Source organism: Rhipicephalus microplus, chromosome X (assembly GCF_043290135.1).
Source record: "Rhipicephalus microplus isolate Deutch F79 chromosome X, USDA_Rmic, whole genome shotgun sequence".
In the NCBI taxonomy this organism is placed as follows: Eukaryota; Metazoa; Arthropoda; class Arachnida; order Ixodida; family Ixodidae; genus Rhipicephalus; species Rhipicephalus microplus.
This window is the reverse complement of record NC_134710.1, coordinates 219,723,222-219,741,790: the sequence shown is the minus strand read 5'-3', so window position 1 is coordinate 219,741,790 and position 18,569 is coordinate 219,723,222. Positions and strand designations below refer to the sequence as shown.

The 18,569-nt window shown below is 42.4% G+C and overlaps 1 protein-coding gene across 4 annotated transcripts in view; it reads right to left on the bottom strand.

Annotated features, from left to right (window-relative positions):
* Positions 1-18,569, bottom strand: part of LOC119187725 (sulfhydryl oxidase 1) — a 142,767-nt gene that overhangs the window by 27,708 nt on the left and 96,490 nt on the right. For all 4 annotated transcript variants that reach the window (XM_075878670.1, XM_037435804.2, XM_075878672.1 and 1 more), the window contains one exon: positions 5,399-5,749. In XM_075878670.1, the coding sequence (XP_075734785.1) occupies positions 5,399-5,749 (351 nt within the window). The remainder of the gene's footprint in view (positions 1-5,398; positions 5,750-18,569) is intronic.

Genomic DNA, 18,569 nt, shown 5'->3' with positions numbered 1-18,569 from the left:
AGCACGATTGTCGCCTGCCAGCGACATTTGAAGGCATGTGTGTTGGCATTGCGCAGCTGCGTTTGCGAACAGCTGCGAATGTAACTCAAAATAAAAGTTGATTTGTATCATATATGCACAGTCTTACATCTTTCTAGTGATGTAATGTGCTAACTTTCATGGGAAAGTTACAGTTTACTAACGATCTCGCTATCTCAAGCTTTGCCCACTTATCCTTCACTCCGTGGATGTGGCACCGTTTTTTTTTTTTTTTTTTTTTTGTCAAAAGACCTCGTCTTTTCCTGGGACACATGAACGGACGTGACGGGCCAGCCGAAGTAAATCCAAAGTATGCAGGTCGACAGGAACAATGTTACTAGATTCTTTAACAGGAACACCAATATGCTTCTAGCATTTTCACGTCTTTATTTGTCTTAATCGCCTCTACTGCTGTGTTAGCTACATGCCCTCGGCTAGAAATCATGTTGCCGCAACCGCGGTATCGCGCGCAGTGGTTGTGGGAAATGGTAGTTCTGTTTTTAATCCCCGTGCACTGGCTACGCACGTGCCTTCAAAACCACGTAGTTTTTTGCTATCTATGGTCGGGATCTTGTTTGCAGCGTTTGGGGAAAGCAAAGTCGCTTTGACTGGTCAAGCGTTGGACGCGCGTGCACTTTGAAAGTTTTGCCAGTTACGTCGTCGCCACACACGATTGTGTTAATAACCCGCGGTTTTGTCCACAGTGGTTGTGGCAAATGATAACCACAGTTCTAACAATGCGTGTGCTGGCCGTGCGCATTCTTCAGAAGATTCGGGCATGCTGATCTCAGTCTCAGTTTGACGGTTTTGGTACTAAAGCTCATACGACCTGCCGCGATGAGGAAAAGTGCTTGGAACATCCGAATTTTGGCCCAATGAACATAGAAAAATTTGGCTGGGAATTTCGCGAATTCCTATCTGCCGGTTTTGCATCATTGAGATCCTAGTGTACATTTAGATGAACACCTCCTAAATTCATTTACAATAAAATGCAATGGGTTTGCAAAATGCCTGGATCAAATTGGGCTGTATTATTGTAAATGTGGCCAGATCATGCAATCGCTCCCAACCATAAAATATGGTCGAAATCCGGAAGTCTCCCAGAAATTTCGGGAGACTTGGCAGGTTTGACAGAGGCCATGGTATTGCTAAGCAGCTCATAATGCTCACATCATCCAATGGCTGTGTCCATGTGCTTTTCGGCAAATGACATCCCAGCAGCCTTCCTTTTGGGTATATAGCTTCGAGCAAAAAATAGTGAGCAACTCCAAGCTGACTGAAATTTAACCAGAAATCACATGCTGCTGGTTATTGGTACACTGCAAGCAGTGTACCAATAACCAAAAAACACATGCTGCATGATCCACTAGTACAATCTTTGTCTCGCATGTTCACAGGTGCCTCGACAACCACTTGGCAACATTTTTTTACCATGCTCAAAAAGTGTTGCAGGGCTCCATTAAAGCTACAGGTTCGAAATGCTTATCGAAATTAGGTAGAACAAAGAAAAATAATATATTTCCATTTATATTTTGTTGCCATCAGTCCTTCGTGAATGCTACAAAATTTTTGGTTACTACAAGCGTCACCTGCCTGTCGAGCGGCATCACAAAATCATGAAAATTTACCTCATCAAAGTGAAGTGCATGCATTAACAGCACAGTAAAAGTTCTAAAGAAATTACCTTTTTTTATTTTAAACAGAATAGGTCATGGCTGCTTGCCATTAACTTTGGCTATAGGTATCCATAGCTAAAGCCAAAAATAGAGTTATATCTGCATATATTATTTCATATGGTGCTATAATACTGGTGAATTGCTTCAGCACTTGCGGTGAAATCACATTATAGATTTCATGGAGATAGAAAAAAAAAAAGTTTTAATTAGCCACATGTCGAATTATTGAGAGTAGCAAAAAAAACTATGAACAAATGATTGCTGCATCAAGCCGCCTTAATGCACCGAAAGAATCTGCAGATCCTGTTTTTACTTTGCACGAAAGCAGTGTGAAAGCCGCAATCCTCACTTTTTGACTTGCTTTAGAATGCAGCTGCCATAAAACAACTGTATTTTCATCCCCCGATCACCTTTTTCTTATCTCATAATTTCTATATTTCAACTAAAACGAAGTACCAGTAACACCAACCACCTGATACTTTCCCTGGCTTCATTATCTGTTGGTTTCATATGGTTGCCTCACCAGATTCACGCCTGCGATGGAGACATGCAGCAGTCGTGACTTCTCAAGTGCTGCTTGCACTAATAACCGGCAGCAGTACAATTTTGGGTATTCTTGGGAAATGCACTACACCAGTATGCAAATGGAGCGTACAAACTTAAGAGAGAGGAGAGGCTGTCTTTGTCCTATTTACTTCCCTGCATGGCTCACCCTGGGCAGTAACCTCATCAGCCACCCTTTATGTGCTGTACAGCACAAAAAACTAGAATGAGGATAATAAATGAGAAAAAGCAGTACAGCTAGGTATCATGACATAGACGTGTAGAGTTAGGACGGGACTATAATTTGCATGTGGTCGTCAGGGTAACAGGAAAGAGCCTCTGCTTCGAAGAAGATACCTCACCACCTTGCAACATAACCTCTCCTCAAATTTCATCGGCTCCTTTCTCTGCCACTATATCATAGCTCTTTTTTAAGCTTGCTGTAAGAATTCTCGGACAGCTCCTTGCGATTTCCAGCTTATGACCAAAACTTTCAATGGAGCCTGGCAATGGTCCTCTGAAATTACTTTCGGAACTGCATTTGATGTACAATATCACTTTTTGTCTCAGACATTCCATCTAGGCATGCACACATACATTTCGAGCAGGAAAAGTCAGAACATTATACATCACGCTGAATATGAAAGCAACAATTTCCCCACTGTTTAGACAGAAAACATTACATTTACATAAAGCTTGATCAACTTATTAAAGACAAAATGTAAAAGCAATGGGAGAAGAGCGAACCTTTCACTCATCAAATCATGTGCCTCTGAATCTTGCAGGAATCATGGCTCACCTTTCTTAAGAACATGGGCAAAAAAGGTTTGCAAAAAAATAAAGAGGGAAAGTTGCTAGCACTAATGAAAGAGGAAGGCAATCATAGACTGAACTGAAATATTATAGAGAAAGTATGTATGCCATGCTTTTCTGAAGTCTTGTGGTGTCATTCATTGGCAGATTCGGAGCCCTTCCAGAGGCACTTTTTCTGCTCCATGCCGAGCAAGTCAGAGTGAGAGTACTTTTTGTATGTCCCAATGGCAGATCCGGAGCAGCTCCATCACGAGATCCACTCTACAGAGCAACTTTTTCTACTCCGAGAAAAGCACCAGATTTGACCGTTAAGTCACAATAACCCCGTGTCCTCGAACACTGCCAACTGTGGACGCACCAGCAGACGCCGTTTGCATTCTGCTAGCGTAGCGTCGTTCTGCCCAGTGTGCCTACTCACGCAAGAAGGGAGATGCACACATCACACTCCATTCTGATCCTGCCATTTGCTCCAGAGGGAGCGAGTGTCTTCCGTTGGTAGATTACCTTCGGTTGCCCTCTACCAGAGTGGAGTTCTCCTGGGCAGAGTTCGTCAGCCACTCCAAATCCGCCAATGGATGACACCATTCAATTCACAAAATACTGCATTATGTAAGTGAGCAGAAATGCTAGCATCACAAAAGACTTTACGAGTGTGGTGCAGATTACATGTGAAAAATATGTTACAATGAAAAAGACAGTAGCGATGATAAAAGTGAATCCATTAAGATGTGCCTGCAGTAGATTAACGTGAAGTGCTTATGAACTGGCAACAACTTATGAAATAATTACCAAAATTATTTGTTAACCAGCTCTGTTTTACTCTAAGTGGACATTGCAGAATGGATGAATAAAATCTCTTCATTTGCTGACAAGTTTGTGATGCCAGAGAGCTCAACATTATTTATGCACAAGTGTTTGAGCAATACATCAGAGAGCAAAACTTTAGGCAATGAGTACTTTCAGACTTAAAGGCACACTAAAGTGAAGCATTCAATCAGTTTCTTCTGAAAAATTACCTAATGAGAAGTCTACAGTCAATTTCACAATAAAAAATTCATTAGTAAAGAGCAAATGAAGGTACTCAAATTTTAAAATTTCCGAAACCACAATGCCAATACACCAATGTGACACCACATATTTTAGAATATTTCTTTCCTATTTTAGTCATGCTAGCTGCATAAAAGTTTTCGAAGCCTGTCATGCATAACTTATGGGTCTCCTAGAGTGCATAATTTATGGGTCTTTTTGAGTACAATTTAGTCCATTTTACCTGCTAAAAATTACATAGGCCCTAGCAGGCATTGCCAAACTCTATAATGTCAAGGTGAGCTGGTGCAGCAAATTCAAGGTGGCACTGCAAACTGTCTTTCCTCCTTGTAGCTTTGCTGGCTTATCAAGTACCTTCTAGATCAGTCGCTCTCAAATGAGGACCGGCCAAACCCAGTCTCGAAAAAACAAAAAAAAAGAAATTGTTTTTTTTGGAGGCACACTATATCTTGCGACAGAGGCTCCCCTGAATTTCGGTACGCTTCACCGTATAACAGCAGTGCATGTTTCCACTGGAAAATTATGTTGCCTTGTTCTGTAAAGCTTTCCCAGCAGTTTCCTACAACGTATGCACTTGAGCATGTATTTTCCAGGCTCGTAAACTTCATGAGCAAACATAGCTAAAAACAGGTCGAGCAGACCACACAACTTAATGACAAGCTGTTGAGACTGAATTGGCATTGACCATTCTTTGCAAGGGAGAAATAAAAGGCACCTATTTCACACTGCATGTTGCATTGATTTGTGACTCCCCCCCCCCCCCCCCCCTTTTTTTTTCTCTCACTGCAAGGGGTCTCTTCACCACCTCCACAGGTTCACAAAGGATCTCCAAAACATTCATAGGTAAGGACCACTGTTTTAGACAGGCAGGAGTGGTGTTTCTATATATTGTGAAGTGGTAACTTACTACTACAAATGAAATAATATCTCCCTATACTGTCCCCTTATATTAGACTGACAGTTAACACTTGTTTAGGGTCAACCACAAAAGCCCTTAAGTATACGTATTTTAGCACATACGGATGCACATAGAAAGCAGAAGCCATTTATACATACTTTGGGGTATGAGAGTGAGCTACTAATCACACAATTCTCTTGTGCCAAAAAAGAGGAGGGGCTTTTGTGTGTACCTTATATCCGCTAAGCTAGCCGTGCAGCATATGACGAGTACTGAGTAGGCAGCCTGTGCCACCTGTGTAGTGCTTTCCAGAAAGTGAGGCAGAGCCTCCGCTTTACACACATGGCGGCCATCAGGGCAAGCACAAGCAGCCCCAGCACCAATGGAACCAAGGGAGACCTACCGACTGGCACTCGGCCATGAGATGCATAGAAGTGCAGCAGGAAGTTGAGTGATCGCTCCTCATTCCACTGGGTGCCCTCGTGGCAGTCGCTGCACAGTGTACGTGGAGGAAAGGGCTGCTTTGGGTGTAGCGGGTCCTCTGAGATGTCCCCAGCCAGCCGTGCATTAACTTTGTTGTGTGCTCGCCACAGCCAGAGCACAGCATCATGTGAGGTTTGCACCTCAGAGTCCAAATTCTTTGCCATCGTGCTAAAGTGGGTAGCACAGTAGCGGCAGGAAAAAAAATTGCTCACGTAGCCCCTGACTGCCTGGAGGACATCAGCACCGGCTCTGTCTCTACCAAGTGGGTAGCCTGGGTTAAAGAGCCAAAAGGCATCAATAGCCACATAATCAATCAATCAATCAATCAATCAATCAATCAATCAATCAACCAACCAACCAACCAACCAACCAACCAACCAACATGCCAAGGAACAACCATAAGGTCTTTGTGCAGGCATACACAAAAATAAAACAAAAAATAAGCAATAAAATATGGAAAGTCTCCAGAAAAAGAAATCAAATAGAGCAAGAATGCACAGACAAAACGAAATCGCCACAAAATTGCAAGAATAAAAAGAGAAGACGAGAATCATGAATCGGCCGTGACAAATAATGTGGAACATGTGTAACTATGTGAAAGATGAAAAAAAGGAAGAATCTGCACATTATGAAAAATTGTTAAGACAGTGCAAAGCTCAGATAAAAACAGTGACTGTGGACTATTAAAAATATGAAGATCAAGAAAGTTAACATTATTCGCAATACCTACAAACTATAAGTTGTGCGCTGTACGATTCAAGATGACGCCCGCAGGAGGGTCAACCCGTATGTCTACCGTTTTTTAGCATAGGAACAGATACCATGTGCAGACATATGAACCGTGTCACCTTCACCGAATAAAGTCATGAGCTGAACTGAAATGTATATGGGACCAAGATACTTTCTGAAATTAGGGACCCTCACCACCTGGATATTTGCCGCAGGGTGGAACGGTTACCGTATTTACTCGCGTAATTCTCGCACTTGCATAATGCTCGCACCCCCCCCATTGCCCAACAAAAAATTGATTTCTTTGTTTCCTCAAGTAATTATCGCAACCCCGAAAACTGTTGTAATAATGTCGTCTGCTCGTTCCAGCCACTGATGATAGCGCGCACTATCTGGCGCTATCTCTTAAGCATCAAGCGTACTATTATTGCACAGAGATTCAATCCAAGCCAAGCCAAAGTGGCAAGTGCGCATTGCAGCATGTTTTGTATGTTGTTTCGGTAATTTTGCCATGATATGGGGCGATACTGAAGCTACACGGCTGCTTTCAAGTTGAAAGTGATAGATCATGCACTAAACAATGGCAACAGGGTCGCTGGCAGGCCCTTCGGAGTCTACGAGTTTTGTGTTCGCTACTGGTGACAGCAGCTGAAAGCCACTAAGACGCGTTGGGCCTGCCGTGTGCCTAAAACTGAAATTGATGGTAAACTTTATTTCTTTAGAAGCAAACTGCAGACGATTATGTTAAATAGCCATCAGCCCAATACTGACGTCCTACGCTTACCTTTTGAAGGCTCCTGTTGAGTGACAAACGCTAACGGTACGCCCGCAATGCCCACAAGCTTTGCGTACGGTATTCGAATTCTTGGCTATTTGCTTGCACTTTTTGTGTCTCAAATAAATCTTGCCTTGTGTTGAACCTGTGCTTTTATTGTTGAGGTAAGTTTTAATTACTACTTCTCAAAGCTTGCTGTTAGTTGCTGGTGTGAGAATCCCTATTTGCGGCCACTTCGTTTCCTTTTTCGCTCTGTACGTTTTCGTAAAAAGTTTTCCTCGCGTGGTTCTCGCACTTTGCATCGGTTTTCTGCCAAAAAAAGTATGAGGATAATGCGAGTAAATATGATATATTTCAGCTCCGTTACCATGTACGGACGATACTTTGTGAAATCCTGTGCATGCTACAGAAAACTGCACTAACTAGAATTGACGTATCAACTGAACAGCACTCCGAGGTCGTATGTACCGAGCCTGCCTAACGGATCTGCCACAGCAGTAGGCGACTAGCGAGTAGCGACATCACTGCTGCAAGTGACCAAATGATTAACGCGGTGATGGTTTGCAAACTTATAACCCCATCATCATCACTTGCTCTGTCAGGAACATGGGAGTTGCTTCTTCAATGGAACACAAGCATTGAACATCACATGAAATAGCACTTGTGTCAGTCATGCTCAAACTGTAGCCGCATGCCATTTACTGCACACGGATGTTGCAGGTTCCGTCAGCGCAATCAAAATACGAATTTCGGAATGAACATGCACATAATCTTTTCACAACTTCGAAATTGCGAAATTTGTCAACAACAACACCGTTTGGAAGGTCCCGGTAGTACAGGAGAAGGTGGCAGAGATGCATGGATTGGAGCCATAATTGCATGTTTCATCGCTCTAACCATTTCGGTTCGCTGGTCGTGCTTGAGCATGTTGGCAGCATGCGGCACTCCATCATGTCCACAGTAATTGCACTACATGCAATGCACAAGAGAAACTATGATTTCATTATTTTGACCTCGCTGAAGGATATGATATATTAAACACAATCAAAGTGACTAACGAGTGTGAAGAAGTCATTAACACATTAGAAAACGGGAAGAGCAACTCGCATCTCGTGAGTTAGCAGGTGATCGTTCACCGTCGCTGCCACTCTCAGTTTGTTCACAGCCTTCTACTTCCAGCAAAAAATTCTCGTAATCAAGATGGTTCCTTTCAGGAATTCCCTCCACCGATTTGACAACACCAACAACAGTGTGTCACCACGTTTATCTGGGCGCGGAGTAGACCTGTGCACCGGTATCGAAATGGCCGGCGGCGGCACGCCGGTGTTTTAACCTTCGACGGCGGCGCATGACTGACGCGGGACTCGTAGGATTGGCGGCGGCGCGGTGCGGAAAGGAAGGAGGGATTAATACTCCAGACTGGGGAGAAGACAATACCATGGAATTATGGACTGTCTCCTTGAGCAAAGCTCTGTATTGCTAAAGTCCTCTGCGGTTCAGCGCAGCGCTTTGATGGTGTTCTGTGGCTCTGGAATATGGCGGTGGAAGCCACCTTCATTTTCCTGTGATGTCCCTTGCCCTTTTTGGCAAGAATTTGATAAGGGCAGGGAAAACCGCCATCGCCAGGATAGAAGCCTCTGATATAAAGAAGCACCTTGTGAGCTTTCCGCTAGGGAAGGGAGCAAACGCTGCCGCATCGGGAAGGGTTGGATTGGCCTCACCAATGTCTGTGCCTCAGTTTCTTATGACATCAATATCGTCCTAGTGGCGTTACAAGCAGTTGTGCATACCTTTTGACATGACTAGCGTGCACATACCCAGTACTGAAAAATAAGGTGCAAGGAAAAAGTGTCGGCATGCAGCACAACATGTGACCGTGCGCTAAGGTGACGGGAAGTCGCTATAACCAAACGTATTTTGTTTGAAGAACTGGTAACATTATATAAAGCTTCCCGGTGACGGATGAACAATAGCGTGAGATTTCGTGTGGTGCTGCATTCAATGGAATGTAACGTTCGCATGTCCTCTCTCATGTATTTATCTGACGCTCAGCAAGAATGTGGCTTATGTCTAAGCCCATCCAATTGCTTTATGCCACAGTGACCCCAAAGCAATGGTTACCGTGGTGACAAAGCAAAGAAAAGATGGTATGAAGGACACAATTATTAGAGTATTTATGCAATACACACATATATATATATATATATCAAATCATATTAACAACTTTTCATGCATAATCTGCATACATTGCTCAATTGACTTCAGGGAGGCATCAGTTTTTTTCTTTTTTTTTTTTTCGGAGGGGGGGGGGGGAGCGGCAGGAGGCAGAGAGCTGCATCACACCACCTATATGACGATTTCGTTTGCTCAAAGAATCAGACACAATGGTACTGATTGTTTTTCTTAGTTATGCACTAATTTATTTCCGTGCGTAAATGCCAAGGGAATAAAGCGTACAAGCCGGCAGATATATTCATCTGTTCATAGAAGTTATGAAAGACTCATATAGAAGCAGTAGAAAAAAAAAATGCCGTTTAAAGGACACCATAATATGCAAAAGATAGTGCTTACTACAATAAATAAATATAAAACTCTCCACACCGCCTGTGGTTCGAGAACAACCAATGCGATTAACGCAATCTGAAAGTATTGAACCGCTAATTACACTCTACCATGATTGTCATCATGTGAAGCACAATGTGAAGCATGTGAAATAAACACTGTAGTAGACCAAGCAAAACATTAAGAGGCAACAACATGTAACCAATAATTGCAAAAGGCTTCAGTGCAACGCCGGGTTCAACCCACTGCTGAACACCGAAACCACACGCCGAAACCACACGTTTCGGCTTTCGCTGGTTAACCATATGTACGGAGTGCTTGGGCAGTGATTTTTTTTTTTTTTTTGCTCCTGTCTCTTGCTGAAGCTCATACAAATTCGTACTATAACCTTGAAGGAAATCGAGTGGTGCGATTGTTCAACTATTGTGAGAATAATGGGAAGTACACAGTTGGGATCGAATTGCGTTATTTAGCGAACTGCCTATGGGTGTTCTCAGTTTCAATTTGGTTCTGCCCACAGCAGCTTCACCTGGCCTACAGTGTTCACAAGTGTGCGTATATGTGTGTGTCGGGGAGCGGCGCAAGGAACGTTATCTTCTTGAAAGTGGCGGGAGCATGCTAGCTTTTCAGGTTTAGGCAACGTTGCATATTTACGATTGGTATTTGATATTTTTGGCAAAGTAACATTCACGTACCGATCTCCAATAATACATAATCAGAAATTTACCAAGGGAACTGCATAAATTTCACTTAATTGTTTGTATAACTACGTCTTGATTTGTGGGGTTTAACGTCCCAAAACCACCATATGATTATGAGAGACGCCGTAGTGGAGGGCTCCGGAAATTTCGACCACCTGGGGTTCTTTAACGTGCATCCAAATCTGAGCACACGGGCCTACAACATTTCCGCCTCCTTCGGAAATGCAGCCGCCGCAGCCGGGATTCGAACCCGCGACCTGCGGGTCAGCAGCCGAGTACCTTAGCCACTAGACCACCGCGGCGGGGCATAACTACGTCTTCCCTAGGTGCACTCAACGTAGATGAAAAACGACGACGAAGCTACGTGAACGCCCCTCAATGATCTGCTGAACCTCTCGGCGTTAAAAAGATCTGTTCTGCTATGTAATGAATGGTCTTTACAGCGGAGAGAGAGGTCTGTTGTATACGAACCATCACTTTCACGATCTTTCTGCTCATGAGCACACGTGCCTGCCGTTGGTATAAAAAAGTAAGTTTATTATTTACTGTTCTATGCAATGTTTTTATTTCCATAAATTGATGATGCATATTCCGAGTTCAATACCCATGTTTATTTTCACCATTAAAAAATATTTCTTCATTATTTGCTAATGCCTAACCTCGAGAAGAATTTTTAGCAGTGTATAATACCCCAGTTCGATTGAATTTGTCCCAGTTTTGGGTCAATATCGAGGTTACGTAGAGTTCCTGCAATCAGCTTTATATTTGGAAGAATGAAGCAAGTCTTTACTGAGAATAAGTTGATGTCACTTTGTTTTAATCTCAGTGAGCGAGCGCTGCGAATTCCAAGAATGAAATCCACCCAAAGCAGATACGAAGCTTCAATTTTACATCAATCCCATTGGTTGAAGAGTCTGGTGTCTAGCCTGTTGGTACATAGCTTGGAATCTAGGAACTCAGCATTCATAAAACACATACACAAGAAGACAAATACGACAACCACACATGCTGGGGTTTGTGGTCGTCATGTGTTTTTTGGAGGCTGGGTTTTTCGATTCCAAGCCATGGTGATCGAAGCGCCGCTCAATCAGCCTCGCGTGCCTCACGTAGACATTTCAAAAAATTAATTTGAGCGCAATCACACGACACATTCACGCACACACACAATCAGGCATCAAACACGCACAACACTGTGTGTGTGTGTGTGAATGTGTCATGTGTTTGTGCTCAAATTGATTTTTTTTTCAATGAGCCCAATAACAAATTCTACTAGCGTAGACACTCCAGCCAGATTTCACTCTAGGTTTGGCTATATGATTTTTTACGCTGAACCTGTGGCCTTCTCAATCGGCATCAGCCGTGCATTTGCCGATCACTGAGGACACTGTGATGCGAAAACACTCACTGGCTTTGGTTATTTTGGTAAAAGCGGGGTGACCGGTGTGACCAGAACCTTCAAAATTGTATGGCATTGTGCGACCTTATTATACGGGGTTAGCGCATTCGCCGCGGCATGATAAAAAAAAACGACGAATTGTGGCGTGCCGGCACCGCGTTGCCTTTATGGCACAGTGGCGGCGGCAGCGTGCCCGCTCTGAAAACTTCGACCGCGCCGCGACACAGCGCTGCACAGCTCTAGCGCGGAGAACATTTCGTCATCTTGTCAACAAGCAAATCGCTTGCAGTGTGCTGCCATCGATCTACAAATGTACGAAAACAAGGGGCGCAGCGCTGGCCAATTTTAGCAAATTGCGAGCCCATGTGGCTTTCCACGTACAATGTTATGGAATTTATGCACAACAAAAGCAATCACGAATGCAATATACATGTAGAAAAAAGGTGAGTTTTCACTAAATAGGTTACAAGATAACAGTTAACTAGCCTACGTGGCTACAGAAAACCTTGCGAAGATGATATGTGTACTCTGAGGGCTATCCTTGAAAGTGCGAGTTGCCATGTATTTTCATGAAAATTTCCGTCTCGCAAGAAAGGACGAATCAAATTTATCGTGTACCGGAGGTTACGGATTGTTCATTTATGCAGGAAACGAGCAAAGTGGTAATGTTTGTTTCGAGCTAACGCATTAACACTGAGGCTAGCAGAGCCGAACAAGGAAGCGTCTGCATACTGACCATCTCTGAGACTATGCTCCCAAATTCCACTTGATGGCGCAACAGTCTATGGGCATTGCGAATCGAGACTTTGTATTCTGTGAACGTTGGGTGTTGGATGAAGTAGGCAGGTATATGAAATGGTCAATTCTTTCTGGTAAACTTATGTAAAATAAAAAATTAATACTACAACTGAAAAGTAAAGGGCAGGATATCATACCATGAACTAGCTTTTAAAGAAGTTACAGGTCAGCGCAATATCATCGGCAGTAAAGTGAAGGCAATGATAATCTTACAGTGTTAGAAGAAGATCCAGAGTCATTTCTAGCGAAACGATGGCTGTAGATGCTTATGAAATTTTCTGGGCTCACTCAATAAAATTACTGCTGAATTCAGCAATGCCAGTCCAGATCACAGATGCATACTCAATTTCAGAAAGACCTATTTCAGTGTAGAATTTGAGGAAGGCTGTAGAAAAACTGAATTCTTGAGAGCTTCTGCAAACACAGCTGAGAGAATGAAGGTCTAGCATGGCAGCACGTTTAGCATGAGCAGAAAAATTTAGCATGCTATCAAAAGAACACCAAGATCATCGAACTCATAAACCTAGCATAATGACATGGTATTGACAGAATATGGAAGTAACACAATGAATCTTTTGCCAGATATACTCATGAATTCGGTCTTTGAGGTATTCAGGGAAAGGTTATTCTTGTTATACCATACACCAGATATAATATTATCTGGAGCTGTACATGCCTAAACCATGAAATGATTATGAGGCAGGCCATGGTGGAAGACGCTCAAAATTTTGACCATCTAGTGTTCATTAATGTCCACTAACATCACACAGTGCACGGGCCTCTGGCATTTCACCTAAATCGAAATGCGACCACCGTGGCTGGGATCAAACTCGCGAACTTCAGCCTAGCAGCCAAGTACCGTAACCATTACAACACTGCAAAAGATATCAACAGCCACAGTCATCACACGAGTTTGAATATACAGTCATACCTCATTATAACAAAAGTTGCATGTTACACTAAAATGAATTTGCTATATCTGAAAATTCGTTATAAAGGTACATTCCTAATACTATACCTCTTGCAAGACTATTCTTCATTTACGGTGGACTCCCATTAAGCCAAACTTGATTACGCGGAAAAGTCGCATACACGAAACTATCTAGGCACATTTGGTTAGTCCCCTATATACTTAATGATAAATGTTTTGGGTCATCGGAACATTTTTTTTTCGCTTACATCGGTTAAGGCAAGCTGAAGATATTGCCCAGGTGCAAGGACTTTGAGCGGTCACCTGAGGCACCGCCATCATAATCAACGAAGAGTGGGAAGGGTCAGGGGTTAATCCCCTCTTCCCCCCCTCGCCAGGTAGACTACGGGACTTTAAATAAAGTTCATTCACTCATTCATTCATTTCATCGGTTAAATGAAACTAAAGCGGGCAAATATCTATGAATGACGGAAATGGCCATGGTAGTCTTGCAACCATAAGGCATACTGAAGCAAGCCTAGCCAAGCCAATACAGCGATCGCGCAAGTCCGTGCACGCCGAGCAGTGATCGACGTCTCGTCGTGAACTTGAGATGGAACCAAAAAAACAGCAGCACAATGCACTTTCGCTCGCAACGAAAGTAAAAATCATTCAAGAACTTGACCGCAACGACCTTTCGAAGACGGATATTGCGAAAAAGTTTAATATTCCCAAGTCCACGCTGTCGAGGATATTCACGAACAAAGGACAGATTGAAGAAGCTGTAAAGCTTGCGAACTTCACTACGGACAGAATGCAGATGAGAACGACAACATACAAAGAAATCGAAGATGTTCTTTTCCTCCGGTTCAAGCGAGCGTGCAGTGCAAACTTCCCGATCAGCGGCCCCATTTTGGAAGAGAAGGTCAAAGAGATTGCTACTCGAATGGGGATCGAGGAATTCCGGGAGAGCGATGGATGGCTGAGCCATTTTAAAAAACATGAGCGATGGCTGGCTGAGCCATTTTAAAAAACATAGTCTTGTCTTTAAGACAGTTTATGAAGAAAGTGTGCCTGTATATAAAGATATTTGTAGTCACTGGCAACAGAGAAGGTTGCAAAAAATTTTGGACACCTACGATCAACGGGACGTGTTTAATGTTGATTAAATGGGGTTGTTTTACAAAGCACTTCCTACAAAGGCTCTTGCTTATGAGGGCGAAACCTGTGCGGGAGGAAAGCGAAGCAAAGATCGTATTACAGTGCTAGTCGGAGCCAACATGGACGGTAGCAAAAAGTTGAAGATGTTAATCATGGAAAAATCAAAGCACCGACGCTGCTTCAAGGGTGTGCACACGCTGCCTGTCACGTACCATGAGAACGGGAAAGCTTGGATGACACAAGCAATCTTCGAGACACGGTTGCGCGAAGAGGATAGAACATTTACCCACCAGAACAGGAAGGTTATTTTTACTGTTGAAAAATGCCCTGCTCACGGCTCAAGTCGAAAGACTCAAATCGCTCAACCAAGAGTTCTTGCCACCAAATGCGATTGCAATCATTCAACCGATGGACCAGGGCATAATTCAAAACTTTAAGCTTCTCTACTGCCGCCAAGTCCACCAGCGAATGCTTCTTTGTGCAGACAAGAAAAAGATTACAATGTGGATCTACTCTCAGCTCACCACATTCTAACCAATGCCTGGGAATGCGTGAAAATGTCAACTGTGCAAAGGTGCTTCCACCATGCAGGATTTTCAAGACAAGAAGCCCTTCCAGATGACGAAGACAACATTGCCGAGGCTGAGGAGGCTGATATTTTCTTCAGTCAGATGACACAGTCTACTTCTTTCACGCGAGTGGACTATGAAACACTTGATGAAAACGTCGGACAGTCTTGAGGAACTTATTGCTGCAGTTCAAGATGAGGACCCGTGCTGAAGTGGTGATGAGATGGTGTGTGATCCTGAGCCCATTGCAGTGGCGGACAGTACAGCAAGAGATGCTGTTATCTTGTTGCAGTGCTACTTTTAACACAATGATGGCTCAGATTTCCTGCCCAGCCTTACAGCCATGCACTCTTACTTTGTGCTTGAACAAAGCCAAGCAAACTGTTATCACCTCCTTTTTTCCGAGTCAGTAATATTAGAAAAGTTTTTTTTTTCTGATCAACTATAGTAGTATACTTCAAAATGTTGTTTTTTTCAGTCAGCCACAGTTGGTGCTCTTCAAATAAAGTCATATTACATTCATTTTGTGGGCTTTGCTTAAATGAAACTTCTCATAAACGGAACAAATTTTGTTGCCCCTTCGAGTTCCATTAAGAGGATTAAAACGAATATTTCGTCATATGCAATTTTGTAATATCAAGGTTTGAGTGTAAATCGCCTTAACAAGCATGTTAAAGACTACAGCCATGGCTCCATGTTTTAATAGTTTATTTTTACTGAAATCCAGAGGGTGTTTTTCAGAGTTCACTTCTTAGTGAAAATTCAACATGTTTATTGGAGCTTATTATTCACCAATCTCAAATTCTCTGAAATTTGGAGTTAATTTTGCATTACTCTCAATACCCCCAATATCTTGAATAAAATTATACCTGGACATTAAAGCATCAGAACACAGTGTATTTTAATAGTCTGCTAGGTTTGAATGCACAAACACAGCTGTCTGGAGAGCTCACGACTATCAGGAAAGCCTTTGGCCCACTGGTGCTTACATGGGCAGAGCCACCGGCTTAGCTTGGAGGCTTTTGCCCTGAGGCCTAGACCAAAATGACGTACTTGCCATGCCATGCTATTCACACAAAACTACAGATACTTGAATACAAAAAACCCATGTTTGTGCGTATTAAAACCTGAAAGCTTGGGCAATAGATGCAACAGTACTGTATGAAGTCCCTATATTCGGTGTCACCTGGCAAGCCTCAGTACCATCAAGGGACCTTATATGAAGATGTTACCTCACGATTGCCCGGTGTGCCCAACATATCTTAATGTCTCTCACCCCATGTGGGACAAACCCTTTGTGAAATGTGTGATGGGTGCGGTCTACGAGATACTGTTGACATGAGGCACAGTGTACATATCGGCAAAACAGGCTAATGAATCAATGACCACTTAAAATATGCCCTTTTGATAAAGAACCAAACAACACATTAGCTATTCAAAACAATGTTTACCGGATACATACTAAAAACTATAAAATAGTTTACGGACAAGTGTTTCTAATATTTTTTCTAGCTTTTATAAAATTTTTACGAACACACACAGCCTTAGCTACAACCAAATACCACAAATTATCTAGTAAGAGGAGCAAATTTTCTCATTTTTTATACAACAGTTTTTTTTGTGCTACCATGATGCAAACAGAAGCAAATAATTGCAATCATTCTGGATACATTTGTTTTAGCATTGTTTACTGCTCATTAATCATCAATGCATGTGACAGGTGTGCAACAGCCAAAATAGAATTTGGAGCAATTTTAGGAGCAGTAAAATGTTACTTTTGGAGCACTAAAACCAAATTTAGAGCAGGCTGCAGGGAATAAAAAAACAAATTTGCAATAAACCAAATTTGGAGCAGTATAAAAAGGCTTACATTTAGACAAAAAATATATGGACAAGCGATTAAACATCATCTAAATAGAGCAGAGAGAAGATGACCACTGCTATTTCAATAAATATAGTATTTTGAACCACCCAACTGAGCAAACAGTGAAAGTTCACATTAACATTTGCTGTACCTGCCAAATCCATTAACAGACCCTGCGAATTCATATGTAGCTCTGCCAAGCAGGCGACTTTGAAATTCGGAAGATTCGTAAAATGGAGTAGAGATGGGAGGGAAGGGGGGGGGGGGAGAAACTTGGCTCACAGTTTTTTTTTTTTCTTAGGGCTGAAGAAATGTCATACACCACTCCAAATGATTGCCAGTAAGTTTTTTAGACAACAGCAATTATGCTAGTACTCACAATCATGCGGCATTTACACACATGAATAAATGAACAAAATGTGCTGTGTTCCGTGACTACTGATAACAGCCCTTCCTTATCTCATTACGCTTTTTCGCAGAACACCAGTGTACAGTGGCAAAGGTGGCTTAAAGAGACACTAAAGTCAAATAACAATTTACGTCAGAGTGAAAGCTCAATGTACGACAATATCTAAAACGACAATATTATCAACAGCAGTACCCTACTTACCGAGAAATTAAGACAAATGCACAAAACAATAAATGGCCATAGTAGGCCATTCTCAAAATGATTCCAATGACAGCCGACGAACCGCCTACAATTATTCACTAGTGATCGATCTAGCTGCACTAAATAAAGAACCTTCCGTGCATCAAGCGACGCAATAAAATGCTGCTTGTTCATTTTGATTCATGGAAAAAAGAATCGCCAGACGTTACTATGGGGATTGGCTCGAGTGGTTCAAAAATTCAATTTCACGTGGTTAAACTGGACAGGCCCTGCCATCTAGTGAGGCCCAGTTGAACCAAAACACGTCTGTCATTTCCGAGCCAATGGCAAGAAATTGATTGATGGCCGTTGGTGCTGCTGTGGCTCCCGCGGCTTTCGTTCTGCTGCTAGTGTCAGGAGTTGGCAGTAAAGCCGGCCAACATTGTGCACAGCAACAGTGACATAAGACCTTCCGCTTTTTGAAGCGGGTAATTTGAAGTGTGCTAACCCAATGCAGACCACTAAAACAAGATTTTATTTCGAAATAAGCCTTTCCTTGGGACGAAAGTAACACTACGAGGTTTCTGGAATGCTATTTCAACGTCGACTTCTTTATAGTTACTTTTAGTGCCCCTTTTTTTATTTATTTATTCATTCATTTATTTATTTATTCAGAAAACCCCTAAGGGCCCTCTTACAGGAGGGTATTACATAGGGTGGGGGGGGGGGGGGCTATAACACATACAGGTACATGAAATGATTAATAGGGCCAGAAAACATGCAAACTAAACACTATACAGCTGCTAAATAGATTAGAGTAAATATAAGGTCAATATTCTTACCGCATAGTCTTAAATAATCAGAATAAATAATGTGAGTGAAACAATATTGAAACTATAAAAATATTTTAAAATTGATTTAAACAAGGAAGGAAATAGAGTCACAAGAGTACAATAAAACGCAATCTAGCTTACTACAAGCACATGTGCCATTAAAGCATAAAGGAATAACAACATCATCAATAGCACGTGTGAAAT